The 26747-nt window shown below is 46.1% G+C and overlaps 1 protein-coding gene across 8 annotated transcripts in view; it reads left to right on the plus strand.

The window, feature by feature from the left end:
- Positions 1–15779, plus strand: part of TENM3 (teneurin transmembrane protein 3) — a 427807-nt gene extending 412028 nt beyond the window's left edge. For all 8 annotated transcript variants that reach the window (XM_069493436.1, XM_069493435.1, XM_069493438.1 and 5 more), the window contains 4 exons: positions 5109–5405; positions 7592–9203; positions 12033–12163; positions 14455–15779. In XM_069493436.1, coding sequence (XP_069349537.1) covers positions 5109–5405; positions 7592–9203; positions 12033–12163; positions 14455–15210 — 2796 coding nt within the window. In that variant the 3' untranslated portion in view covers positions 15211–15779. The remainder of the gene's footprint in view (positions 1–5108; positions 5406–7591; positions 9204–12032; positions 12164–14454) is intronic.
- The last annotated feature ends 10968 nt before the right edge of the window (positions 15780–26747 follow it).

Here is a 26747-nt window from a genome sequence, read left to right on the forward strand (position 1 = left end):
AGAGATATATAGCTATACCACAGATCAATGAAATTCACCCTATACTCCTCTGTTTCGCACAATTGTTACAAGAATCAAATGAGACGATGTGAAAGTAGTTTCCAAATCCAAGCTGGTTATACATCCCTAACCCCACCCCAGATCCTCACAACCACGTAGCGAACACTGGGCATTTCCACTCAGCCGGCGGCTGGGAAGGAGCTGTTCAGCTTGCCGGGTGGGAGAGTATCAGTGGAGACAGGGAAGAGTGGGAAACACTTGGTCCAGAAACTGACCACGTAACATATTAGCTGCTGTTCTTTAAGAAAAGTTATATATAAGCATCTCCTGTTTTTCCCTGTAACGCTGCCTTTCAAGACATAAAAAGAAGTTAGGTAGGGTAGAGAAAAAGAGAGGAAACCCAATCTTAAGTCTCTAGTTCTCGGCCTGACCTGAAATGAAGAAAATACCTCACTCTTAAGGGAGAAAGAGACCAGAACACACAGGCACAGGTGTTAGTTTCTTTCTAAGTGGCAGAACCACAATGCCTCAGCAAGACACTCCAGAAAATAAACTATTTAAAATGGCCTGTGCAGACCCCCGAAAGGAGATTTCCAGCTGATACGTTCGATTGCTCTCCCAGAGACAACGCCACGATCGCAAGGGAGTGCTCCTTCCTTTCAAGATAAGATTGGATGTGCCAGCTCCGACTGCTAATTTCATTCCTCTGTGGATTCTAAGGGAAATTCTGGGAAGAAAGTGATGATATGAAAATCTGGTTTAAGGACTGAGCCTGGAGTCTGCCAAAACGGGAGAGTGGGGAGTGGAGGGAGACCCAGGCCCACCATGGCCTGCAGGCTCAGCCCGGAGGGCCACCCACTCCCGGTCCACCCTTTCTGGAGACAGACGACGTCTCCTCTCCCACCGTGCATTGTTTCCTAGCAGAAACTTCTCTTCATTTTTAAGTTATTGACCTAGATTTAGCTGTGAGCCTGTCACATGGTGGACACTCAAATATTTATCCAATAAATGAAAGAATGTGGAAAGCCGACCTCACAATATGGATTCTCTCTGTTTCACTGCAGCCAGATCTTCCGAAGAGAGGGGCTCTATGAACAGCACACCCTTGCGCATGTTTGACTGCAGTAAACAAACTTAACATTAGACATAGCAGGATAAATAGAGATAACACTATATATGTATATAAATAGATTAAAAAGTTAAAAAGGCAGGGAGTAGAAAAGGAAAAATTATATGTGAAACTAGCAGCGTGAAAAGCATTTTTGTGAAACGGTGCATTGGCGGAGAAGGGCCTGGATGCAGCAGGAGGTGACAAGCACATGAAAGTGTCACAGAGATGAGGGGCAGCACAGCAGGGTAAAGACAAGACAATTCCGTAACTTACCAGTTTGCAGCTACATTTAAAAAAAAAAAAAAAAAAGGATATACATCCATAGCAGTTGCCTGTCTTTGTCTTATAATATCTGGTAAATATTCCCAGTTTTTTTATCAGGGCTGGACTTTAGAACCAGCCTTCAATCAGTTACAAAAAATCATCATGGTGTTCTAACAATAAAACTCATCTCCTAGAGCTGCCTAGAATTCAGAGGCTTAGAGGAAAAACTGTAGTAAATCATTTAAAAAAGAAATTCTCAAAATTTGAAAGCCAAACGTGTGTTTAAAGGCATACATAAATACGATGCGTATTTCCATCTCATTATGCCAGTCACATTTGCGTGGCGGCCTATTTCTCACTTTCGTCGGAGCGGCACGGCCTAGAGTGGGGTGGCACAAGGCAGTTGGCACTTGCTGACGGGGGCGGAGATGCAGCACAACCTGTAGTAAGTCATGCTCTAACGGGAACGCAGGAGTCCCAGTACCGTCACCATGTATGCTGGGCAGCAAGCTAGCCCCTCCTCACTTCCCTATGTGACATCTCGGATAAGTGAGGCATAAGCCGACATGCCGGGGCACCTCTCCATGGGAAAATTGTTGCACATCACTATGGTGTAGTTTTTCAAGCATTGCAGAGGGAAAGTTATAGCTGAACCCCTTCCAGCATCAAAGGGCTGTTGTGATTAATTACAATCATGCTGGACATGATCTTAGAAAATGGAGATTTTCCATGCTAACTTAAATATTGTATATCACAAAGGAATTCGTGGTGATCTCTTATCCATATACAACATTTGGATTCATTTTTATATAGCTGGAGGTATAGTAATGATGAGATACAGAGTTTTTCATCTTTCAATTAACTATTTGATTTAACTTGATATTTTTATAATGATTAAAAACATTTATTAAAAGCCCACTGGAGCATGGAATAATGCTGGTGCTTTATGACTGTTAAGAACAAAAAAAGATTGAAGAGTCACCATGACTTCATAAAGGTGTAGTGAATCAGGACCACGTCCCGTAATGGAGGTTCCCTGACTGCTGTGCTTTGTGTACCACACCCAGAGGAAAAAGCCCAGGCATGTTTGGAAGGAAGAGAAAATACTTGATATCTGTGAGGGGCTTCTGAAATTTTACATATTGGATAACAGTGGCTGGTGCCTGGAAATGGTGAGAACGGTTAAAGCCTTGGCTTGGGCTGGGAATTCGGGAAAGAACATGGCCACATTCTATGTCTTTCCTTCTCACTTCAGTTTGAGCATGTAAGAAAGGTATTGTATACAACGTTTGTCTGAATAAAAAGAAAAATTTCAACTTCTACCCATATGTTTGGTCACACAGTTCTTCTAGATGCTTCCATAGAGTGGCATGTTGGTATGCGACTCACACAGTGGCAACAGTAATGACCCCATTTGACTTTCATCTGGATGTTCCCACGTCGTGCAGCCACACTCACAAAGCAAAGAGGCAAATCAGAAGCCAGTGGTGTCGGCAGCGACAAGGCGGGACTCCGGACCTGTCTTTGTGCCCTTCTGCCCACAGCAACCAATAGTACCCGGCCTGCACTCTAACCAGAAATACGGCAGAAAGGAAAGCAGTCAGGAATTGAAATGCAGGTTGGAATGAATGCAAAGTGAAAAACAGATGGGGCAATGATGTGGGCAGCTTTGTCCATGGAAACTACACAGTCGTCTTTCATGGTTATGTGAAACCTGGAATAACCTAAGGAAGGAAAAAAGGAAGGCAAAGCTAAACATTCAGGGTTGCTTTTTCTTTCTTCCTTTTAAAATACAATTGGAGAAACCCATTTAAATTGTGCAAAACCTCCTCTTAAGGCATCAAAAAATGTAGTGCAAATATAAGCTGAAGAACTTGATTCTACCAGTTATCAAGTGAATTTGATATCACATCTTTCTACAGACTTTAAAAAATAGATTTGTAACGTTAGCTAGTAGCTTCTTTCCAAGGAACACGAAGCATTCTGCAAAGCTAAACTCGTGAAGTTTCACGAAATTCATACGAGGCAGGGAGCAAGTACTACGCAGACATTTCCACATGGGAAAACGGAAGCTCAGAAAGCTGGCCGCTGGCTGGTCAGCATCAAGTGACAATCATGGAAAGACAGACCCTGAGGGACCCAGTCCAGCCTCTGTATTTACAGCCAGCAAAACAGATCGGAGAGGTGGAAAGCCCAAAGTCATGCTGCTCGGCGGCCCTATCCGGTGTGGAGTTCAGGCTTTTTGACTCCTACGGTCCTTCCCAGCACAGGCCCTCGCCCCGCTGCATCTGCTACGATACAATGCTGTGGGGTTTTTCCACATCAGCTGGACCTGAAAGGACAGGACTGAAAAATGAAGATCTGATTTATACCCAGGGCTCTGCCCTTTCTCATTTTTTATAAATCATTTCTGGATGTTACACCCTCAATATGACTTCTTTTTAGCTTAGAGTGTTACCTTTCTGTGGATGTCATAGTACTCCCATTGGACAGCTAATTGGAAAAGTTTAAGCTTAAGGAGTATTTTTGCATGGGATGTGTTTAATGTCAATGATAGAATGCAAAAATTAGTTTTATCTCACATTTTACACAGATATACATGCATACTACGGATGTACACATACATATATTTACATGCATATACAGATCTGAGTGGCACACATACGTATGCATGTATACATATATATATATATATATATATATAATTGATCAGCTGGAGCTGTTGATTTCGAAGGTTCTGGCTAGGACATGGTTATGTAAAATTAAGGTTTTCCCATTTAATTTTTAACAATCCAAACAGTTAATGAGCATTTTAGAATGTGCAAGCCACCACCCCTACAAAGGTGCTGTAGAAGACCAAAGAATGAACAGGCCATGCTCTGTGCCCTTCAGAGGCTCACAGTCTGCAAACACTGTAGACTATTTGGAAAGCAGAATCTAACGGGGGCCACACTTCCATTGCAATAATGAATGCTGGTTTGTGTGTGCCTTGGATCACAGAGGAACAGCCAGATTTCGTCAAAGATTCTGGACATGGCACCTACCCACACAGAGACCTTAGTACAACAGCATGGCACTGGATTTGTAAATTAACTACAATATTCAGACTGGGTATATGTGGTGGTAAAGGATGCTAAAGTCCCTGCCAGTTAACCAGATCTTATCAAGAGACAGTCTAAAAAACTGTGGCATTTCAGCACGGAGCCAAAAGCAATGATCATGTTTGTAACCTGCTGCTATTTAAACTCATTAATAATTTACAGTAATGTGGGTTCCAACTTCTACTTAACTGCTCTTCAAAGGGTTAGAGTCACGTTTACCACTGTGTTGTAGTTAATGTAGCCATGATTAATTTACTAAGCAATTATTTTCTAATGTCTTATTGGGGGAGGAGCTTTGAGTCATTTACGTGTTTATCACCTTTAGATCTTTGGAACAAACTTTAAAGCAAATACATGTTGGTATTTTCTTATCAACTGTTTTAGTTTACAACATTTAATTGAAAAGGTTTTGAACAAATGCCAGGCTGTCTTTCTGCTTAATAAAACCTTTTAAAAGAGCAGTTAATCTATTGCCTTGCACTTGTACCCAAGAAGTTGCTAAATTAATTTACTGACAAAGAGATCAATCATCATAAATGGTGTTTAAACAATACCGGGGACTCAGAAGAGTAATAAGGGACTAGTGTTGGAATAGCATGATTTATTTCATCATCTTGTTGGTGTTGTAACAGGTTAATGGCAGAAACCTCCTTTCAGTTGACTTTGATCGAACAACAAAGACAGAAAAGATCTATGATGACCACCGTAAATTTCTTCTGAGGATCGCCTATGACACATCCGGGCACCCGACTCTCTGGCTGCCAAGCAGCAAGCTGATGGCCGTCAACGTCACCTACTCATCCACAGGCCAAATTGCCAGCATCCAGCGGGGCACCACCAGCGAAAAAGTGGATTATGACGGACAGGGGAGGATCGTATCTCGGGTCTTTGCTGATGGTAAAACATGGAGTTACACATACTTGGAAAAGGTATGCCTGCCCATTAAGGTTAAAAATAAGGAAGGAATGATTAGCATTTTCCAGCAATCACCCAGAGCACTATGGGAGGAAAAAATAGTGGCACATGACTGAGTTCCATTTATTATTCTAAGCATCAACAGGGAAATCACACTGGTACAGCAGTGATAAATTTCTGCATTAGCAAAGTAGTTTCTCCTTAGTTAAGTTCTACTATCCAAGACCCTTTTAAGTGATTTATGCTGTAAACAAACAAGCACTAACACTGTCCACCTGCCAAGCTTATACATTGACAACATTCGTAAATTAGACCTTCTGCATGTAAGTCACTTGTAAATAATTTCCGTGCTAGCGCTTTTTCGTTTATGCAAGAGCCTTACATTAGCACAGTTAAAGCTGTCAGTTTTGTGTTGCTCCTGGCAGAGCTTCAACATAATCATAAAAAGCATGTAGATCCTGTTTATGCATTATTAACCAAAAGAGGTTATTTTCTTAGAAAGTCACACTTTTTTTTTTTTTTTTTAATTTTTTTTTTTTTGAGACAGAGTCTCACTTTGTTGCCCAGGCTAGAGTGAGTGCCGTGGTGTCAGCCTAGCTCACAGCAACCTCAAACTCCTGAGCTCAAGGGATCCTCCTGTCTCAGCCTCCCGAGTAGCTGGGACTACAGACATGCACCACCATGCCCAGCTAATTTTTTCTATATATATTTTTAGCTGTCCATATAATTTCTATTTTTAGTAGAGATGGGGTCTCGCTCTTGCTCAGGCTAGTCTTGAACTCCTGAGCTCAAACGATCCGCCCACCTCGGCCTCCCAGAGTGCTAGGATTACAGGCGTGAGCCACCGCGCCCGGCCAGAAAGTCACACTTTTAGGTACTTTGTGGCATCTCTCCTTTCTTCTACATGTAAAAGTAAGCATCCTAGCTTAGGTGTTTCCCCTTTCTTAAGAACTATGCACAATTGCAAGAATGGAGACTTAGAGTTCCACATGTGCAAAATGCTAAGTTGTACGATGTGCAGCTTGGGGTACTGACTAGGGTCAGAAGGAGTGAACGTGAAAGAAAAGGAAGAAAGAAAAGTCAATCTCCCTGTAATTCCTTTCTTACAAAATACAATCTACCAAAGAGCATATTCATAGGATCTTTCATTTGCCTTTGAGACAAACATTCATACTAGAAAATGACTCGGTTTTGAGTTCTGATACGTCCCCACCTCAACACACTCCACCAATGACACAGACGCAGAGGAAGAGCCACCCGTGCCCTGTATCACTGCAGAGTTTTACTTAACCGGCTGGGTCCACCTTCTCTCATGCTGATTGGCCTGATAAATTACTGTCATTTGTCTTTCTGCAATGACTTACAAAACAGGCAGAGTTTATTTTTTATTTATATATTTATTCATTTCATAATTTAGCACCAAAGCAGTATGTAGTCCAGAAACCATTCTTAGAGCATGTAAGGTACAAATCAGATTTCATAACCACAAAAGGAAATATCAGAATGTAAATTTTACTGTCAGTACAGATGCCTTGTAACAATTTGCAAAAAAAAAAAAAAACAAAACACCCCAATATCCAAATCCATATTTCTACTAAGGGGATTTTCAGCTCTCATTCACCATGTGATGATTAATTTAACAGTGTTTGTGTACGTGTTACCCATTTTTGGCTGATTTTATGTCTCTTCTTTATATTAGGAATGCTTTGCTCCTCCCTCTGGAGGAGCAAATTGGAAATTTGCTGGAAATTTACACATGATTTGAATTGTCCTTCAATCAAATGAGGGGGGAAGCCGCCTTACTAAATAATTGCTAATTATGGATAGGATTGCATTTCCCATATGCTATTTTCTCCCTGAAATATTGTCTTTAAAGCAACTTTGCTCGTGCTGTATTACGACTTATCCAAATCCACTGACAATCTGCTGGCTGGCTGTGAATGTCTGCGAACAGAATGCTACAGTCATGACAGGCAGCACATTAGGACTCGAGAGCCACTCAGTGCAGAACCCCTCACAATTAAGCATCCAAGCAAATTAGGCAGGGAATCGTTAACAACATATAAGGTCAAGGATAACTCAATTAAAATGAAAATCATTTTCTCAAATGGAGTGTTTCTGTGCATTTGTGGTCACTACATCTGCTTTTTGCTTCCCCCATTCACAAACATTGGGTAACAAATATGTTCTCTCCTTACAGTCCATGGTTCTTCTGCTTCATAGCCAGCGGCAATACATCTTCGAATATGACATGTGGGACCGCCTGTCTGCCATCACCATGCCCAGTGTGGCTCGCCACACCATGCAGACTATCCGATCCATCGGCTACTACCGCAACATATACAATCCCCCGGAAAGCAATGCCTCCATCATCACAGACTACAACGAGGAAGGGCTGCTCCTGCAAACCGCTTTCCTGGGCACAAGTCGAAGGGTCTTATTCAAATACAGAAGGCAGACCAGGCTCTCAGAAATTTTATATGACAGCACAAGAGTCAGTTTTACCTATGATGAAACAGCAGGAGTCCTAAAAACGGTAAACCTCCAGAGCGATGGTTTTATTTGCACCATTAGATACAGACAAATTGGCCCCCTGATTGACAGACAGATTTTCCGCTTTAGTGAAGATGGGATGGTAAATGCGAGATTTGACTATAGCTATGACAACAGCTTCCGAGTGACCAGCATGCAGGGTGTCATCAATGAAACTCCGCTGCCCATTGATCTCTACCAGTTTGATGACATTTCTGGCAAAGTTGAGCAGTTTGGAAAATTTGGAGTTATATATTATGACATTAACCAGATCATTTCCACAGCTGTAATGACTTATACGAAGCACTTTGATGCTCATGGCCGCATCAAGGAAATTCAGTATGAGATATTCAGGTCGCTCATGTACTGGATTACAATTCAATATGATAACATGGGTCGCGTAACCAAGAGAGAGATTAAAATAGGGCCTTTTGCCAACACTACCAAATATGCTTACGAATATGATGTTGATGGGCAGCTCCAAACAGTTTACCTAAATGAAAAGATCATGTGGCGGTACAACTATGATCTGAATGGAAATCTCCATCTACTGAACCCAAGTAACAGCGCACGTCTGACCCCTCTTCGCTACGACCTGCGAGACAGAATCACTCGACTGGGTGATGTTCAGTATCGGCTGGATGAGGATGGTTTCCTGCGTCAAAGAGGCACAGAGATCTTTGAATATAGCTCCAAGGGGCTTCTAACTCGAGTTTACAGTAAAGGCAGTGGCTGGACAGTGATCTATCGTTATGACGGCCTGGGAAGGCGTGTTTCTAGCAAAACCAGCCTGGGACAGCACCTGCAGTTTTTTTATGCTGACCTAACTTATCCCACTAGGATCACTCATGTCTACAACCATTCAAGTTCAGAAATTACCTCCCTTTATTATGATCTCCAAGGACATCTTTTTGCCATGGAAATCAGTAGTGGGGATGAATTCTACATTGCATCAGATAACACGGGGACACCACTGGCTGTTTTCAGTAGCAATGGGCTTATGCTAAAACAGATTCAGTACACTGCATATGGCGAAATCTATTTTGACTCCAATATTGACTTTCAGCTGGTAATTGGATTTCATGGTGGCTTGTACGACCCACTCACCAAATTAATCCACTTTGGAGAAAGAGATTATGACATTTTGGCAGGGAGATGGACAACGCCTGACATAGAAATATGGAAAAGAATTGGGAAGGACCCAGCTCCTTTTAACCTGTACATGTTTAGAAATAACAACCCTGCAAGCAAAATCCATGATGTGAAAGACTACATCACAGGTAAGCGTGTATTTTTCCTTTCCAAGTGCTGAATTACTGTAATCATTAGATTAATACACAAAATATCTGGAATTGCTTTTTTGTTAAACTTTACAGTTGGCTCATGCAAAATCAAATCAAACGCCTCACCTTATAAGTGTATTTATTTCTCTATGGAACCATAGAGAAACCACAAAAGGAAAATGAGACATAGTTACTTCCGATTCTGCCTGCCAATGTCCAAGGCTACAAGTTTTTGAAATGATGTGAAATCCAATCATTTAAAGAAGGGAATTGACATGGGTGAGCAAACATCATGAATTCAGAGTCCCAAAATCAGAGTTCCAATCCCACCTCCTCTCCTACAAGCTGTGTGGCTCTACTGGCAAGTCACATAGTGCTTATGAGTTTCAGTTTCCTACACTATGAAACGTGGATAATAATATCTACCTTATGGCATAAAATATAAGAATACATGAAATGCTGCATTAAGCAGTAACTATCTTTACAAAAGTGCAATGTTGGCTTCTTTAATACATGTATAAAGTTCTCGTGGAAATAATCAGTGTGAAACACAACACAGTGTGACACACCATTTCATCCCTGGGAGGTGTTTAATTCCCTCTTCACCACCCTCACCTCGGGACAATAATGGAGCAGTTTCTCCCCATCAGTTTCTTAGCCAGTGGATCCTGTGTCTGGTCTCACTTCTTCTGTCTTCTTATACCATTGTCTTCATTGCCATTTAGTGCAACTCTTGCATGACGACACTACTAACAGGCACACTAATTTTTCCACCAGTATAGGGTAATTTTCAAGGTATAGATTTAAGATCTTTCCAAGTTTAGTGCATGTTGCTGTTTTAGTTTTGCAAGATGTAAAACATCAGATCCCAATTCTGCCACCACAGAACCACCAAGAAGTAAAACAGACATAAGGTCCTTGCAAGCACTATTCTAGTTCCCTTTAGTGAGCTGACTCATTTACTCAACCTCTACTCCCAAGAATTCTGAATCCTCTTGCTTCCACCATCCGTTCCTGATTTACACTGCCATAATTAACCTCTCTGCCACATTCATGTTTCTTGGAGGAAGTTTCTTTTGTTTTTTTTTTTTGTTTGTTTGTTTGTTTGTTGTTTTTTTTTTTTTGGTTGGTTTGGTTTGGCTTAAGATTTTTTTCTTTTCCTTGTCTTGTTAGGCGCTCCTTCAGGCTGCCTCCTTTCTAGCTCAGTATTTGAGGCACCCCGAGGTATCTGTTCCCTCGGTTCTCAGGACAGCTCTCAACATGCGGCCCCTGTTCATTTCACATCTGCTTCCTACCTTTCCAGACTGCCTAAAGCATTTCATATCTCTCTTCCATGTGAACCCGCTGAAAGTCTCTTCTTTCAGCATCCTTGTTCAGTCACACCCTTATGGTATTGTCATTTGGGGTTTTTCACTACACGTCTGCATTTAAATCCCATTATCTTGGCAGTGGTTTTCCATAGTTAAGACCCTCTGATTTTCACTGTTATGCAGACATTGTTCAGAGTAAAAGACTTTTTGCCCCCAATACTCCAACATTTGGGAGAAATAATTTTCCCCAAACTATAAGATTCCCCCACACACCCACACAGTCTTGTCTACACTCTCACAAAGAAAAATGTGTCACTTTCCATCCTAAGTAAACAACTTGGGACTTTTCTCTCCCCACCACCACTACCACCATCCCATTTAAAAGAAGGAGAATATCACTGGTTTTACAGCCATATGATGCCTGGACAAAGGACCTGCCAGCCTGGCAATGAGGTGAGAGTGTGTGCCCTAGAGAAGGAAACGGGAAACCAGTGGCTCTCCATCATCCTGACAAGCAGTTTACCTCTGGTTATTTAAAGGGTGTTGACAGGGGCTGCCTGAAAGGCTGGAAAGCCCACAGCTCCTGAATTCATCCTCTCCTAGCAACGTGGACTGCAGGGAATGCCATAGCAGCATTTTCTGAAAAACATCAAAAGAGAGATGGAACAGCATAAAATATATTAGGTGGAATGCAATTTCAAATTTTCCAGCAATGTGCTTAATATATAAAATAATCTACACCCAACTGTACTCATAAAGCTGCAAGCCTGCTGAGTAGTTCTGTAACATTATAAGCTCCAGAATAGAATAAAAGCCTTATTCTCAGCTTAATGGCTTTTGGAGTCACATGGCAATATTTTAAAATACCATTTTAAAGGTTTCCAGGTTTGCTCCCCAAAAAGTTTGTCTCCACCTGTGCACAGTGAGCCTTTGAAGTCACAACTGATGGTAATCAGGACTTCTGTGCCCTTGGCCAGTTTTGCCAGCTTTCAGCATTCATCTCTGATTAAGAATCAACCGTTGATTTTAATACCCTCCATTTCGGGTTTTTATTAATAGAAAATGGGTTGTGGAAGTCCACATATCCTTGGGCAATCACTTTTGAAAGCTAATAACACACAACTTCTATCTGAGACCAGCCTTTACTAACTACAAAAACAAATCCCATTTGTTTTCTACAACTGCGTCTCTTTCATGCTGCTGCGCATTGTGATTACCCCTTTTATCACTATTACCAGCACAGGATGCGACTTAGCAGGAATGACAGCTCATCCGGTCTGTGTGAGTGTCTGTTACTCTGCATTTTTTGTAGCATTTGCCATAGTTCTGCTATGAAGGCTTTTGTCCTCAGGTCTAAAAATAGAGAGTGGGGTTTGAATTGTAGGATGAAGGCAAGCATGTGCTCTTTTTGATATTATTATTTGTGAAATTGGAGTTTTTTAAGGTAAGAATTTAAATTAACAAATTAGCACAAAATAAACTCTAACACCTTTCATTTTGAACACTCTTCTCCTAGATGTTAACAGCTGGCTGGTGACATTTGGATTCCATCTGCACAATGCTATTCCTGGATTCCCTGTTCCCAAATTTGATTTAACAGAACCTTCTTACGAACTTGTGAAGAGTCAGCAGTGGGATGATATACCGGTAAGAAACAAAAAGAAAAGCTATGGAAAGGTGATATATGGCTTACTTGTCTTATTTACCCATACTGAATCACACTCCCCTTGTGAAAACTATACCAAAGATGGTTTTTAATTTTTTGACTCTTTTAGGGAAGAAAAATACCACTTCCTCTGCATTTCTGTTCAACAAATCAGGGGCTTGTTGAACAGGCTTAAATGTGTTTTCCGTGATGCTAATAAAAATAGAGAAAGACATTATCAAAAAGTAATAAAATGCAGAAGCTCACTTTTGAGTGCTGGGTTTCTACAGAGAACCCCATGAAAGCACATTTATGGCACTTGGGACTCAAAGGCAAAACTACAATAAACACAAGGGCAGGGGGTTCATATTACAAATGAGCAACCCACAAACAATGCCATGAAGTTCACCTTCTTTAAAATATTTAACAGTGCTTCATGGGAAAAGATTAAAAACAAAAATAAATGTTCTCTGGTAAGACTCTACCTACAACCAGATAGGTTTATAGAATTTTCCTGAGAATAACAGATCAAGAGGCCTGTAACTGTTATGAGAAATAAAAAAGAAAGAAATATAATGGAAAATTGCAAAGTCAAAGCTGCCATTTCAGAAGGTGGCACTTTCAATTCCCACCATTCAGAGATTGGAAAGGAATGTACCACAAAACACCAGAATTTCTAGCTTAAAGCAAGAATAATTAGAGGTCAAGAAATTGGGTTACCCCATAATGATAAAAAGCAGAAGAGAGTGCAGAGTTTCTAAGATTAATGCCCCTCCCCCCAGCAATTTTCTGTAATTTCAGTGACTACAAAGAGGAAAGGCAATCATGGCTAACACACACATACGTACACACACCATATACAATACTAATAACACTGTTTTCTGTTACATCTTTCATACTTAAAAGCAATTCCTTTTTCAGATGTTGCAAATACACGTGCTGCATAGCAATGTTTTAGTCAACAACTACATATACAACGGTGATCCCGCAAGATTATACCATATTTTTATCACACCTTTAGATACACAAATGTTTAGACACAAATATTCAGAAACACAAATATTCACCGTTGTGTTATAACTGCCTACGGTCACATGCTGTACAGGTCTGTAGCCCAAGAGCAATAGGCTGTACCATATAGCCTAGGTGTGTGGTAGGCTGTGCTATATAGGTTTGTGTAAGTGCACTCTGATGTTTGCACAATAAAATCACCTAAGGTGCATTTCTCAGAATATATCCATGTCATTAAGCAGCACAAGACGGTATATCCACACTGATAAAGTGCCATGAAGACACACTGCGGTTTCCTGATGCATTTGAACGTGCATATTCAAATTCTGTATGACTTTCCAGCATGTCTGAAAACACTTAAGTCTAACTATACAAATGGACTTGCCAACTTTTTTTCCTAGGCAGCCTTTTAAATATGGTTCAAGTTCTCTGTCCAGAGAAGCACATCATAAAGGCAGCTTAGGGAATCGCTGGCAGAGACATTGAGGCTGCCCCAAGTGCAGAAAAAACAACTGTTTCTTTCATTGCTGCACATGAAACAGATGTTTCTATTTGGGAGACACTGGCCAAACATCTGGTAGTATAAGAAATGTCTGAGGTAAGATGCCCCCAATTTAAAAGATTTACCAATGTAGACTGTCCACTGTCCCCAAGTCTGCGAAAAATAATTGTTTTCCTAAAGTAATAAATACTCATCCCTGTACATTTCAGTTCTCCCATTACACTGCCAATCTTGAGCTGAAAACTGTTCGCGGGGAGGACGGACGGAGTTGACTTAAAACACAAGCATTTCAAAGCATATAAAGTGGGACCCAGTGATGGGCCCTGAGCAGCCCAGCCTTTCAGATCCTTCTCTGGGTTTGGTGCTTTCCGCCCCGGCCTCCCGTGGAGACAGCTCCTGGGACGGAGGACCTGATAAGCCGCCTTCCCCACATGGCGCAGGCCTGGGAAGAGAGCATCTAGAAACTGTACCAGAAAAGCTAAAAACATGAATATTCTGCCCACATTAGAAACTTAAGAAACCTTTTAAGAAATACGTGATGGAGTTCAGCCTTTTTATGTTTCAAAACCCATTTGGATCACCTTGAGGGGAAGGGATCTAGAGTGCATTCCTCCACCCAGGGTTGGGCAGGCCTTTCATCTCTGAGGCACCAGTGGAGGCTTTAATCCCCGCCTCTACGTCTCCACCGACCCCCGCCCCCTTCTCTGGTCAGCTGCCAGGAAGCCTGGCCCGTGCTACAGCCGTTCTTTCATGCCTTACCTGTTGTGTTTTGCCTTCCAGCCCATTTTTGGAGTCCAGCAGCAAGTGGCGAGGCAAGCCAAGGCCTTCCTGTCCCTGGGGCGGATGGCGGAGGTGCAGGTGAGCCGGCGCAGGACGGGCGGCGAGCAGTCGTGGCTGTGGTTCGCCACGGTCAAGTCGCTGATCGGCAAGGGCGTCATGCTGGCCGTGAGCCAGGGCCGCGTGCAAACCAACGTGCTCAACATCGCCAACGAGGACTGCATCAAGGTGGCGGCCGTGCTCAACAACGCCTTCTACCTGGAGAACCTGCACTTCACCATCGAGGGCAAGGACACGCACTACTTCATCAAGACCACCACGCCCGAGAGCGACCTGGGCACGCTGCGGCTGACGAGTGGCCGCAAGGCGCTGGAGAACGGCATCAACGTGACGGTGTCGCAGTCCACCACGGTGGTGAACGGCAGGACGCGCAGGTTCGCCGACGTGGAGATGCAGTTCGGCGCGCTGGCGCTGCACGTGCGCTACGGCATGACACTGGACGAGGAGAAGGCGCGCATCCTGGAACAGGCGCGGCAGCGCGCGCTCGCCAGGGCCTGGGCGCGCGAGCAGCAGCGCGTGCGCGACGGCGAGGAGGGCGCGCGCCTCTGGACGGAGGGCGAGAAGCGGCAGCTGCTGAGCGCCGGCAAGGTGCAGGGCTACGACGGGTACTACGTACTCTCCGTGGAGCAGTACCCTGAGCTGGCCGACAGCGCCAACAACATCCAGTTCCTCCGACAAAGCGAGATCGGCAAGAGGTAACGCCCGGGCCGCGCCGTCCTCGCCGCGGGGACACCGGACTGGCCGGCCGCGGGCGCCTCGCCGGGGCCGAACACACCGCTTTGCTCAGATTGTTCTGTAGCACAATCCGAATTGGACTCTCCGACGCGAAGAGCCTTCTGGGAGAACGATACTGCTATTAAAAAACAAAACAAAACCACACAAAAACAAAGACAACTTTTTTCTGAATGACCTTAAAGGTGATCGGCTTTAAAGAATATGTTTACATATGCATATCGCTGCACTCAGTTGGACCGAAAGTAGTAAAAGAAAAAAATGATGAAAGAAAGGAAAAAAAGGCCTCAACATTTTGCTCTGGGCCATCTATTCCTTCAAAACACTGTACTTAAGGTAAAAAAAAAAATGCATACAGTGTTTCCAAATATTACCGAATTGTCGACCTTTGCTTACAAGTAGTGTCTCTGCATAGGATGTGATATGTATCTCTGTTCATTTTAAAATATGGGGGAAAATTGTTGTTTATAGACAAACCAACTGCTTTCCCTGTGCAGCTTTGTAAAAGGACATTGGCACAGTGACTTCTGCTTCGGCGGGGATTTAATAACGGATTTTACAACGCTAACGTGGTTTGCCTTGGGGAAAAACTGGCAACTAGAATCCTTGTCACTGATAAGCAAAGGAAATCCTGATTTTTTTTGTAAATTATGTGAGACAAGTTGTTTATGGATTTTTATATGAATTACAATTTACTGTACATCAAATATTAGTCTCAGAGGAGTTAATTTATGTAAAGTGTTTAAAAAGTTTATACTTAAAAATAAAATGATAAAAACATGTGAACCGTGTGATTTTTTTAAAAGGATTGCACCTTTTGTTATCTGTTATAGCTGTACAGTATAAATTATTATATTGTAGAGATATAACAACTTATGCCTATAATGTCCAGAAGTGTTAATATTTTTGTATTAGGTTGAAAAAAATGTGCAACTTTCTATCACTAGATGGATAGGACAGTGCAATCCTAAGTGGGTGGCAAATCAGAGAACTGCTCCTTTCTCTTCCTTCTCTTACTCATCACGCCAGTGTCCTCAAGCATTAGCAACTACGGGCACAGTAGAAAATTTAGAAAACTAAGGCTGGTGGAATGTAAGGGAAGATATGAAAAAACAGGGGGGAGGGGTTCTCTGGCCCACTCTCAGCCCTGAAAGTCCATGGGGAGTTGAAAATATTAACCCTGGGGTTTTTACTATTATTCTTACCGTTCTTGAAGCTCCATCTCGTGATGGAGGCGAGACCACATCAGATGCCCAGGAAACATTTCTGAGGAGGGAAGGATCTGATGTAGTCGTGACTGTAAGCACGTGTCTTCAGGTCTAGGAAAGACAACAGAAACCCAGCAGTGGGGAGCAGCCAGAAGGAGCGGGGTCACTCTGCTAGTCTTGGGTTTGGACCCTCGGGTCACCAAGAGGGACAAAAAAGGGAGACAAAAGCTCCTGTAAGCTCACATGACCAAACTACCTTGGTTGCTGGTTTGAATGGCAGCCTCTGCTCTGTCTCGGGGAAGCTGGGGGTCGCAGATCCAGCTGGAAGTGAACTGACAGCCGTGCCCTCCTGCACACGTGCGTGCTGCGGGAACGAGCCCAGCCGCCATCTGCACTTCTGTGTCGGCTCAGCCGCTCTGACAAGTCTCTTTCGTGAGCACTAAATTCAGCCACAAAAATATTTTTAGAAAATATTTCTCAGTTCATTGAGCTATAGTACACACTGTTTTCCTCTATGTATAATGGTGATAAAATATAGCAAGTGAACATGTCGTAAATATAAAGGTTCAAGTGATGTATTGAAAATAATTTTCTAACTGCTTTGTATGTATCACATACTCTAAATTGCACAGTAGGCGTGTTTATTAAACAGACTGGCTGGGAAAGTTTCAAAATAGCTACTGAATTTACAGTATCAGTGCTATTACTGTCTTTGTGTATTTGGTAGAGCATACCGAGTAATTAATCTTCTAATGAATGCTGATATTTTATTAGAATGAAAGCACAGATTAGCATTAATTTTTTTATCCTGGAAATCCTTTGGCAAGTATTATGAAGCCCAAATTTAGAAAACTATGAGATTTCAAACCACATAAACATGGCTCTGTTTTACATTTTATTTTTTAACTGTTAACTTAGGTATTTGCAGTTCTGTTCAATGGAACTTCTGCAGGACTGTATTTAGCATGCTGTAAGTACTTTTGGGTGAAATAGGCTCTGAGTCTAAATTCTCAGAAATGTTTCTGATGTATTGACCATGAAAAGCTTGTACCACATGACAGAAGTGAAATCATAGTCTTAACCCCTTCTCGACATGGACTGGTCTTTACACTGGCACCAACAAATGACAGATCTGGAGTATCTTCTGGTGCTTATTTTAGATGAAGTCAAATCAACCCAATTAGTGTCTTGTTAGTAGGTATAATGAGCCTATTTCTTTCTAAAAAGACTTGTGATCTGGACATGCTTTTACAAGAAATAGTGACCTTGGGGAATATGTAAACAAAAGACCTTTTTCTAAGAGTTGGGGGTGGGGGGTGGATGACTGTATAATGAAAAGAATTAGCTTACAAAAAAGAAATTGATATTCAAAGTATTTTAGGCAAAGCCAGTCAAAATGCTTTCATGATATTTTGAGATGTAAATTTTGTCTGATTTGTATTGTTCTTTTCATTTGCCTTCTTAACTTTATATGTGACCTGAATTTTCCATAACTTGATGACTATAGATTGCATCTAGGCATTCCAATAAAAGCCAACCCAATGTGTGTGTGTTTATATATTTTTTCAAATCTTGGGCTAGCCAGTATTGCCTTTGTGTTTAATGTGGAGGATGCAAGTAGATGCAGTAGTTGGGATATTGATTCATCTGCAACTCAGTTGGTATTATCATCTTTTTTTTTTTTTTTTGTCCACTGGCCAGACTGCCAGCTCAGCAGAGTGAACTTCACAGGGGACTCTCCCATGGCCTACTTTAGAAAAATGTTAAATATACCCCTACAAAGCCAATCACTCTCACCGTAAAGAAGGAAAAAAAAAAAAAACGGCCATTACTACTTCAGAGCAGGCCTCATTCCTGTGATCCCGGCAATAAGTGCACTTAATTAAAACACTTGATTAGAATAATCAGTTTGGGCCTGATCGGCTCACAGCCTCCTGGAGATGTCTAAACCTACATACAGACAGGCTGATTGGGGGATGCTTAGTTCAGCAATTCTGAGCTGGCAGGCCAGGGCTTTGATTTTAGTTGGAAAAGGCAGACTTCATCACACTTACTTTGTAGTGACAACCTCAACTTGATAACATGTTGATCCAACAAGAATCAGGTCACTCCACTTGGCAAACTGGTCTATTTTCTTCTCCTTGAATTAGACTTGAACGTGCTCAAAACGGGAAATCTAGAAAAATGCAGGCGAATTACTACTTTCACTCTACACTCCTTTCCTTAAAAGCAACGTCAGAACAAATGCAAAGGAAAATAGTGTGGGTAAAAATTATATCTCAGAAAATAATTTTCTGGGTGTGGGATATACTGCCACCACATCCTGTGAAATTTGCATGCATCTATTCATATTCATCAAACATTACCTAATAGTTGCATGGGGTTCTAACTGCCAGACCTGAACATAAGCACAACAGCTGAATATAAGCGCCTCAAATCAAGACCAGTCCTCAAGCACTTTAAAAGATGAGAAGAGAATTCTGCCTTTGATGAACTCCCCAGCCATGCCCACTGATCACTCTATGCACCATCTTTTTTTCTCCCTTTGTCCCAGCCTACTCCTGAATGCAGTTGTTTCTCTCACCTGCTGACAGCAAATCAGCTGTCCCAGGTGCCTTTGGAATGAAGGATTCAAAAGAGGAAGCCGGAAGGCACTGATCCACATCATGTTCTGTCTGTGGCAAAACCACCTGGGCAGTGCTCACAACAGCTCTCTGGCTGTAGTACAGAGAAGGACAAGGTCCACCTGGACCAAGAACTGCCACCACCCACCTCCAGTGAGGTGGATGTCATCTGAGCTCCGGCAGAGTGGGGTGAGCCCACCCCTGGGAAGCCTGGAAGGTCAACACAGCAAGATCTTGCCCCTCTCAGAGACATCCCAATTCTTTCCCAGTTTTCTTCAGAGGAGTGATTTGATTCCAGCACCCCAGTCCACAAAATGCATCAAATTCTAGAAGCTGGAGGTGGAAGGACTTGGAGAAATTTGAGTGAGTTGTCCAAGTCCACAGAAGTGGCTCAGGCCGAGGTGAGCAGAGATTGCTGTAGGCTAGTCCCGTCCACCAGCATCTCACCGTCCCCTGATAGTGCGTCCCAAGGGGGCGCTGCAGACACTCCTTACCGCCCCCTTCCCGTGGGCACTCGATCTCCCCAAAGCTGCCATCGCTTACAGTCACGACATGCGTTTTCATTATATAAAGATGCCCCGGCCCACTGACTAGGCATGTGCCGTGGGGCCCCCTCTGCCTGCCAATACCTCTAGCTCCCCACAGCCCTCCTCCTAGACAAGCAAGTCTGCCATGCAGTGTTAATGACCATCCATAATTTGTAAAACAAAGACCATGGGGCTATTTACCTAGATTTTCCATAAGCCATTTATCTGGCTTTGGACATCCCACCAAGTCCATGAAAGAAATAAAAATGAATTATACACCATTAATACCCATTTTAACCACAGAGTTAAGCCAGAGTACCAAAGAGATAAGCCGTTTGAATTTTCTACTTTCTAATTTAAGCCACATAATGAATATCCTCTCTCGCCAGAGTTCTCATTTGCTATTCACCACCTCTGTGAGCAATGGTCTCTTGATGTCTGTTAATTACTAATAACTTTTAGGTAAATTGAGTAAACCTTTTCATTTATGAACTGGCTTAACATTCTGTCATGGAGGAATATAGGATTCCTAGAGTCTTGTGTATAGAGAGTTTACTATAAACTGAGTCTAAGCCTACAGTAACATCATTATTCACTTTAGAGTTAATGGGTTCCTCAAAGCAAATTTAATAAATCCTTCTGGGATCTAGGCTGAGGAAAATTAAAATCAGAAGCATAAATTGTGACTTTTAGGGCAAGAGAGTGGCTTGGCTACAGTCTTCCTGCTTAGAGGGTGCACTGTAAGCGAAGCCTAGCGAGCCCTGGCCACAGGCACCGCGCCTGCCTTGGAAGGGGAAATCGCATTCTTTCACACTCCTGCAGAGATTTCCCGCATTCCGCCCACAATGGCTATTTCCATGTGGCACAGCTTACTGCACACAGCTGACAGGATTTACAAGCGGTCCACTGGGTCAAAATAAATTCTTTAAAATTTTCGCAAGTTAACTTTATCAATGGGGTGTGAGGGGAGCATGAATGCCCAAGAAGGTGAAGTGACAGGTTCTTTGGCACGACAGAAAGGCTGAAAATGGAACTGCTCCGTGGAAGTCTGTGAGGAGGCACCGAAGCTCTTCCACCCTGGGCTCTTACCGCACACGTGATTAATGAGTATGAGGGAAGAAGCTGCCTGAGCCCAGCTCTTCTTCTAAAGCTAATACTGGGGAGATTCTAGCCTACCTGCTCTAGATAATATCCTACCAAAACGGTCCCCAGAACGCCAGTCTCCACACCCATGGCGCCCCTTCTCTCTCCCCCTGCATTCACCTGGCAGGAGCTGTCTGGGCTGCGACTGATCAGGCTGTGTCTAACCACGTACCCTTCTGAGACTTAGAGGGAAAACCATACAGCTCCCTTGGTAGACCAGATGGACTTTAATTACTCAGTTATCAAAGAGAACTAGAGTCCCTCATCCCCAACCAATTGCCAAAAGGTCATAAACAAGCCGTTTTTAAAATCTCCTCACTTCAGCTATGACATTATTTACAAGCTCAAAAAAAAAAAAAAAATCAGGCCTGGGGTTTAAGCGTCAGTCGCCAGCATCGACAAGTGACACTGCAGAACACAAAGAAGGTGCAGGGGCGACGCGGAGGGAGAGACGCGGTCAGGGCTGGCGGACACAGGGACCCGGCACGAGGGCGGGAGCAAAGGGAACAGAGGGCATATTTCCCTAAGCTCGCCCTCCACCCCGGGGCTTCCCTGTCGCCTGCCCCTTCAGCTCCCCGGACTGTGGCTTTGCGGGACAGAGAGGCCATCCCAACGTCTGGCGGCCCCATGGGCTGCGCCTTCAGGACGCGTCCGAGCTCCCCAGGGGGGCGGGACGGGAGGCTGCGGCACGGGAGGCTGTGGGCCGGCTCTGGCCCCGACGTGGGTGCCGGTGGCGGCGGCCCAGGCGCTTTCGGGAAGGGCTCCGGCGCCCCCTGGCGGTGCGCGTGGGTGGGGCTGGACGTCCCCGAGGCCAAAACTGCACCTCCACGGCCAGAGACCGGGAAGGAACCGGCCCTCCCTCCCCCTTCCCTCTTCCCCTTTCCCCTCCCCCACCTCCCCGCGGCGAGGCCGGCTCTAAAGACCCTCGGTTTCCCCATCCGAGCTGTGCCCGCAGAGCTGCACGCGTAAAGCAATTCCTTCTGCTTCATGCACCGCCTCACCGAGGCCTGGTCCTTGCAAAAATCGCTCGGGTAAGATTTCCCTGCACGTCAAGCAGAAACTTTGTCACGCAGTGTCCCTTTCACTTGGCAGATCAAAAATAAGGCCCTTCCTCCCAGGAATTGTCCGCGGGCTATTTGAGTTTTGCAGCCCCCCCGAAAACAGTGATTTCTGAACTGTCGCATTGTTTCCCTTTTACTTTTCATGTTAACAGTCCTGTCGCTCTCGGGAAGAATTTCCCAGAAGGACAGATCATTGAGATTCAGAGTGGCATTTCTATTTGCGAAGGAGCCAGGCGCTCACGAAACGTGCTAGAGCGACAGCCTGGAAAAGCGAAGGCGCCCCCGCCCCTCGTCTGGGCCCGCGGCGGTGAAATCGCAGCTCCCGCCCCTGCTCCCGCCTGCACGGGGAGGGGGCGGGAGATGGAGGAAAAATCCGGGACTCGACCTTTTGCTCCTGATTGTCACCCAGCGAAGCCAGCGGACACTAACTTTAAATGGCAGCCTGTGCTGGTGTCCTGCCTCCAGAAACCGTCCTGGCTAGAGCCCGTGGGCATATTTGGAGGCCAATAAATAAGCCCCCTTTCCTACCAAAGCTCTGACTGAAATGAGGAAGCAGAGCAGAGGTGGCACGTGGAAGCCAAGGCATCAGCTTAGAGAAAGGCCAGGCCAGGCCGAAGGGTGCAGGCCCGTGTGCACTCCGAAGGGCTGCTACCTGGCCGGGATTAGCCCGCCGCCCCGGCAGTCCCGCCCAGGCAGGCCTCTGCCAGTGGGCGGCCGGCAACCCCGTCACTCTTCCCAACCCAGCACGGAGGGGAGACACCCTATGGCCCGCTGGGGGCTGGAATGATGGGGAGAGGGGCCTGGAGTGAGAGCTCACAGACACACACACACACACACACACACACCCCTCGGGCGGGGAACATGGGCATGGGGGAGGAGCACGCAGGAGGAGGAATGTTGCACTAACCCCCTAGGTTGTCTGATTCTGCCACCCCACCAATGGCTTGTGGCCTTCAGCCAAGTTGCTTCTCTCCCTGTCACCTCCTTCCTGCTCTGACACCTGTGTTTGTATCTGGTGGCTGCTTGGGAGACCAGTCCTAACATACATGCTCTTGCCCTGTAGGCACGGAGGGACAGCCCAGCAGGCCGTTCACAAATCTGCTCCTGGTCGGAGTCCTCCCCCTGGCTCCCGGCCCAGCACCCTACCGCTGTACCAGAGCGGCTGGGATACCCTGCAAGCTGGGGGATACGGGGCGGGTGCCAGGGCCCTGGACTTTTTGAAGGCAGTTAGTCGCAGATTAGTCTCCGGCTGGCTAGATGTGGACGCAGACTTGCTCTTGTAAATCAAAGGGAAACAGAACCAGACTCACCACAACTCAGGGCTCTTTCTGCGGCCTCCTCCAATTAGTGCTCCAGTTAATCAAACTTAGCGATTCCCTGGAGAGGCCATGGAGCTGGCGAAGCCACAAAGCAGCGGAGACTTACTTGTTAGTCCCAGCTGTGCCTGAGCGAGAGGACACGGTCACTTGCTGGCTCTGCACCTCAGTTTTCTCCGTCTTTAAAGTGGGTGCAAACCTCCGCCCCCAGCCGCTCCTTCCCGTTCTCCCAAGCGCATGAGCTGTGCGCTCCTTCCGGTTCTCCCATGCGCATGAGCGGTGCGTGTGTGTGCGTGTGTGCCCGTGGGGGGGGGGTTGGGGGGAGAAAGAGCTAGAAAAAAAATCTCCTGGTGATTTTAAGGCTCTTATCCAGACTTCTCTCAGCACCTCCTGGGAAAATCGGAGCTGCTGGGGACCACGGCCTCACAGCCCAGCACGGCGGCCCCTGAACCGCCCTTTACCGGCCCCCCTCCCCCCCCCCCAGCTCTCACCGTTTTAAGATGGTGACGACTGAGTACGAATATTCATCATCACACATAGGACAGTACAGTCTAATGCACCCGTCAATACCCACCGCAGGTGCCCCTGGGCACTCCAGTCACAGAAAAGGAAACTGAATGGATGAGGGAAGTGGGCAGAGGACGACAGCACACGGTACTTGGGTCCACGCCTGATGGTGCACAATTTTGTCCCATTTTTCTGGCAGCCGTAAAGGCCAGAAATGTACTGAGGCTGGAGGATTGGCCTGGCCTGGAGTTCTCCCTCCCGGGCTCTGTGTGGTCCTCGGCGACGTCAGGTCTCACTTGGCCCTCATGATGCTCAAGCTCCCTGGCAATGAAAATACCGGAAATGACGGCTCACGGCAAGGCCCGGCCAGCCCAGAGCCCGGCAGGGATGGAAGGAGGGCGACGTTTTTATCTCATCGATAATCACCGCTCCATGTGCCGTTGTTGCTGGATCTTTTCATAGTGTTCCCCCCCCCCCGCCCAAAACAGACACGGAGCCTGGCGACCTCTGCCAAGCCCTTGTTTCCTGGGGGAGAAAACAACCACTAGTGACAGCCTTGGTCCTGACCTCACCCGAGTCTGTCGCGGTCCTTACACTCCTCCCCAGGGACAGCCAGACACAGACAGGGGCAGGAGAGTCCCCAGAGAGGGCCCCTGAGGGGCAGAGTGCTGCAGTGCTTCCTGAAGGAGGAGCCAGCTGTGCCCTGGCTGAGCTGAGCAGCATGAAGGGCCCAGTGGGGCTGTGCAGCTCTGCGTGTCCCTTCTGCGCACTGCTAGGGCCACCACCAGCCCTCACTGCAGTCTGGGTTCACATGGAGAAACACTGATGGCCCTCCAGCCCTGGCCCCTCCTCTCTCCTCGGCCAAGGACCCAGCTCTCTCTCCCGCTGAGCCAGACTGGCCACTCTCTCTCTTCCTCGCAAGGCCTCACACTCCTTGCCTTTGCCTTAGAATTCCTCGTTACTCCGAAGGCAACACAACCCTGCCAGCTCCCTTCTGGCTTCCCACCCGCTCCTGAGCGCGCAGATCCACTCCGCACACCACCTCCTGAGTCCCCCCTGCTTCTCCCTTTCCCCAGGAGGGAGATTGCAGACAGTTAAAAATAGAACAAATCAAAGTGCAGGGCTGATGCCAAGTGCTGCTCCGCAGGAGGCAGCCGTAGGCTCCGAGCCCCCCGCTGGAAGGCCTCCCCCAGGCAGGCTTTGTGCTCCCCTCTCTGCCTCCTCCATATGTTCAAATCCTGCCAGACTCGCACCCAGCTGGTGGAGGTGATGTTCAGGCTGCAGGCTGCTGGCAGGGTGCAGGGAGCCCGGGGGGAGGAGCACTACTAATGGATTTAGAGGAGCTGCCTGGCCTGACTGGTCTGCCACAGGTGCGGGTCACAGCACACCCCACAGGCCCTTCGGTGAGCTATGGGCTGAGCGGGAGAGGGAGGCCGGAGCAGGGGGCTGAGTTTGCCACATAAAAAGCAGGATACCAAGGCCCAGCTGAATTTCAGGTCAACTGTGAATCATTTGTTAGCATAAGTATATCCAAGACAATATTTGGGCTATACTTATGCTAGAAAATGGTATTTCTTGTTGATCTGAAATTCAAATTTAACTGGGCATCCTGTTTTACTTTGTTCACATGTGTGCTAAATCTGGCAACCCAGCCCAGGGCCTGGCCTTGCCTCTTCCCCATCCACACTGCCTCCAGCATGGGGGCGGGAAAGAGAAATGGGTGGGGGGGGAGGTAGTAGTTTCCTAGGGCTGCTAGGACACAGTGCCACACACTGGGGGCTTAAAACAACAGAAATGTATCGTCTCACAGTTCTGGAGGCCAGAAGTCTGAGGTCAAGGTGCTGACAGAGCCACGCTCCTGCCAAAGGCTCTAGGGGAGGGTCCGTCCTGGCCTCTTCCTAGTGTCCAGTGGTGGCTGGCATTCCTGGGCTTGTAGAGCATCGCTCCAGTCTCTGCCTCAGTTGTCGTGTGGCATTGTCCCCTATATGTCCCTGGGTCTCCTGTTTTCACTGCTTATAAGGAGGAAGAGGGCCCACCCTAATCCAGTATGATTTCATTTTAACTGGTTTACATCTGAAAATACCTTATTTCCAAATAAGATCACATTCTCAGGTTTCAGGTAGACACAAATTTTGGGGGACATTCTTCAACCCAACAGAGAACTAAGTGTGAGTTCACTCACAATCATCTCACTGAAAACTTTCAGGTCCAGATGACCATAAAACCGACCAGAAAAGAAATGTCAAATATTTACTCTAAAAGTCCATAAAGCATAACCCAGGAGACTCCAGGGCAGCAGGAGCTGGCACTCGGTGACACCTCAGGCCTGAGTGAGGAGGCCGCAGCTGCCTCTATCCTCTTCCTGCAAAGAGCCCATCAGAAAGGACATCACCCAGCTGGGCCCTAGGAACAAGCCTAATGCCGCCAGCACTGCCACAGGAAAGCTCTGGAAGTAGTGTGTGCACACGCGCCTGAGGCTGGCAGGCAAGTCTGTGCAAGGCTGCAGTTCTGTGGGAGGCCACGTTCCTGCAGAGGAAGAGGAGGCTGACTGCACCCAGGCCTGGGGGACGGCTGTGCAGGCCCACACTCTCCCTGGCCAGATGCCCCGGGCCTGGCAGGGGAGCTGCGCGCTGAGGAAAGGGAGAATATTCGGATACGGGCTGGAGCACCTGGCTTCCAGGAGCCTCAGAGGGGCAGATCAGTGAGGAGCGGCTGCTCTCCTGGGGAGCCTCTTGGAACCCCACCGAGCTCCCAGAGCCCAGCCTCTCCCCCCCCCCCCCGCCCCCGACCCACCACCACCGCCATCCACCAGGGGGGCTCCAGCTCCGGGAGAAACTGTGTCCAGGACTCTGGGGGCCAGATTATGTCGTGAAAATCCACAAGGCGGCAGAGTTACCAAACCTGGCCAGGGCCCTTCACTTGTTAATTGCGGCCTGTCTGGGTGGAGAAACCTTCCCTTTGGCTGCCTAGTAATCAGCGGTTAATTACTGGAGCCTATTGTCTGCGCAGCCAGACGCAGGCACGCAGGCACACAGTGGACCGCTCTTTCTAAGGGGCCACTTCGCATCCTTCTGCTTGATGTGGGCAGCTGTCCCTGCCACGGGGGGACCATGGCACC

The sequence above is a fragment of the Eulemur rufifrons genome, chromosome 18, assembly GCF_041146395.1.
Source record: "Eulemur rufifrons isolate Redbay chromosome 18, OSU_ERuf_1, whole genome shotgun sequence".
NCBI lineage: Eukaryota > Metazoa > Chordata > Mammalia > Primates > Lemuridae > Eulemur > Eulemur rufifrons.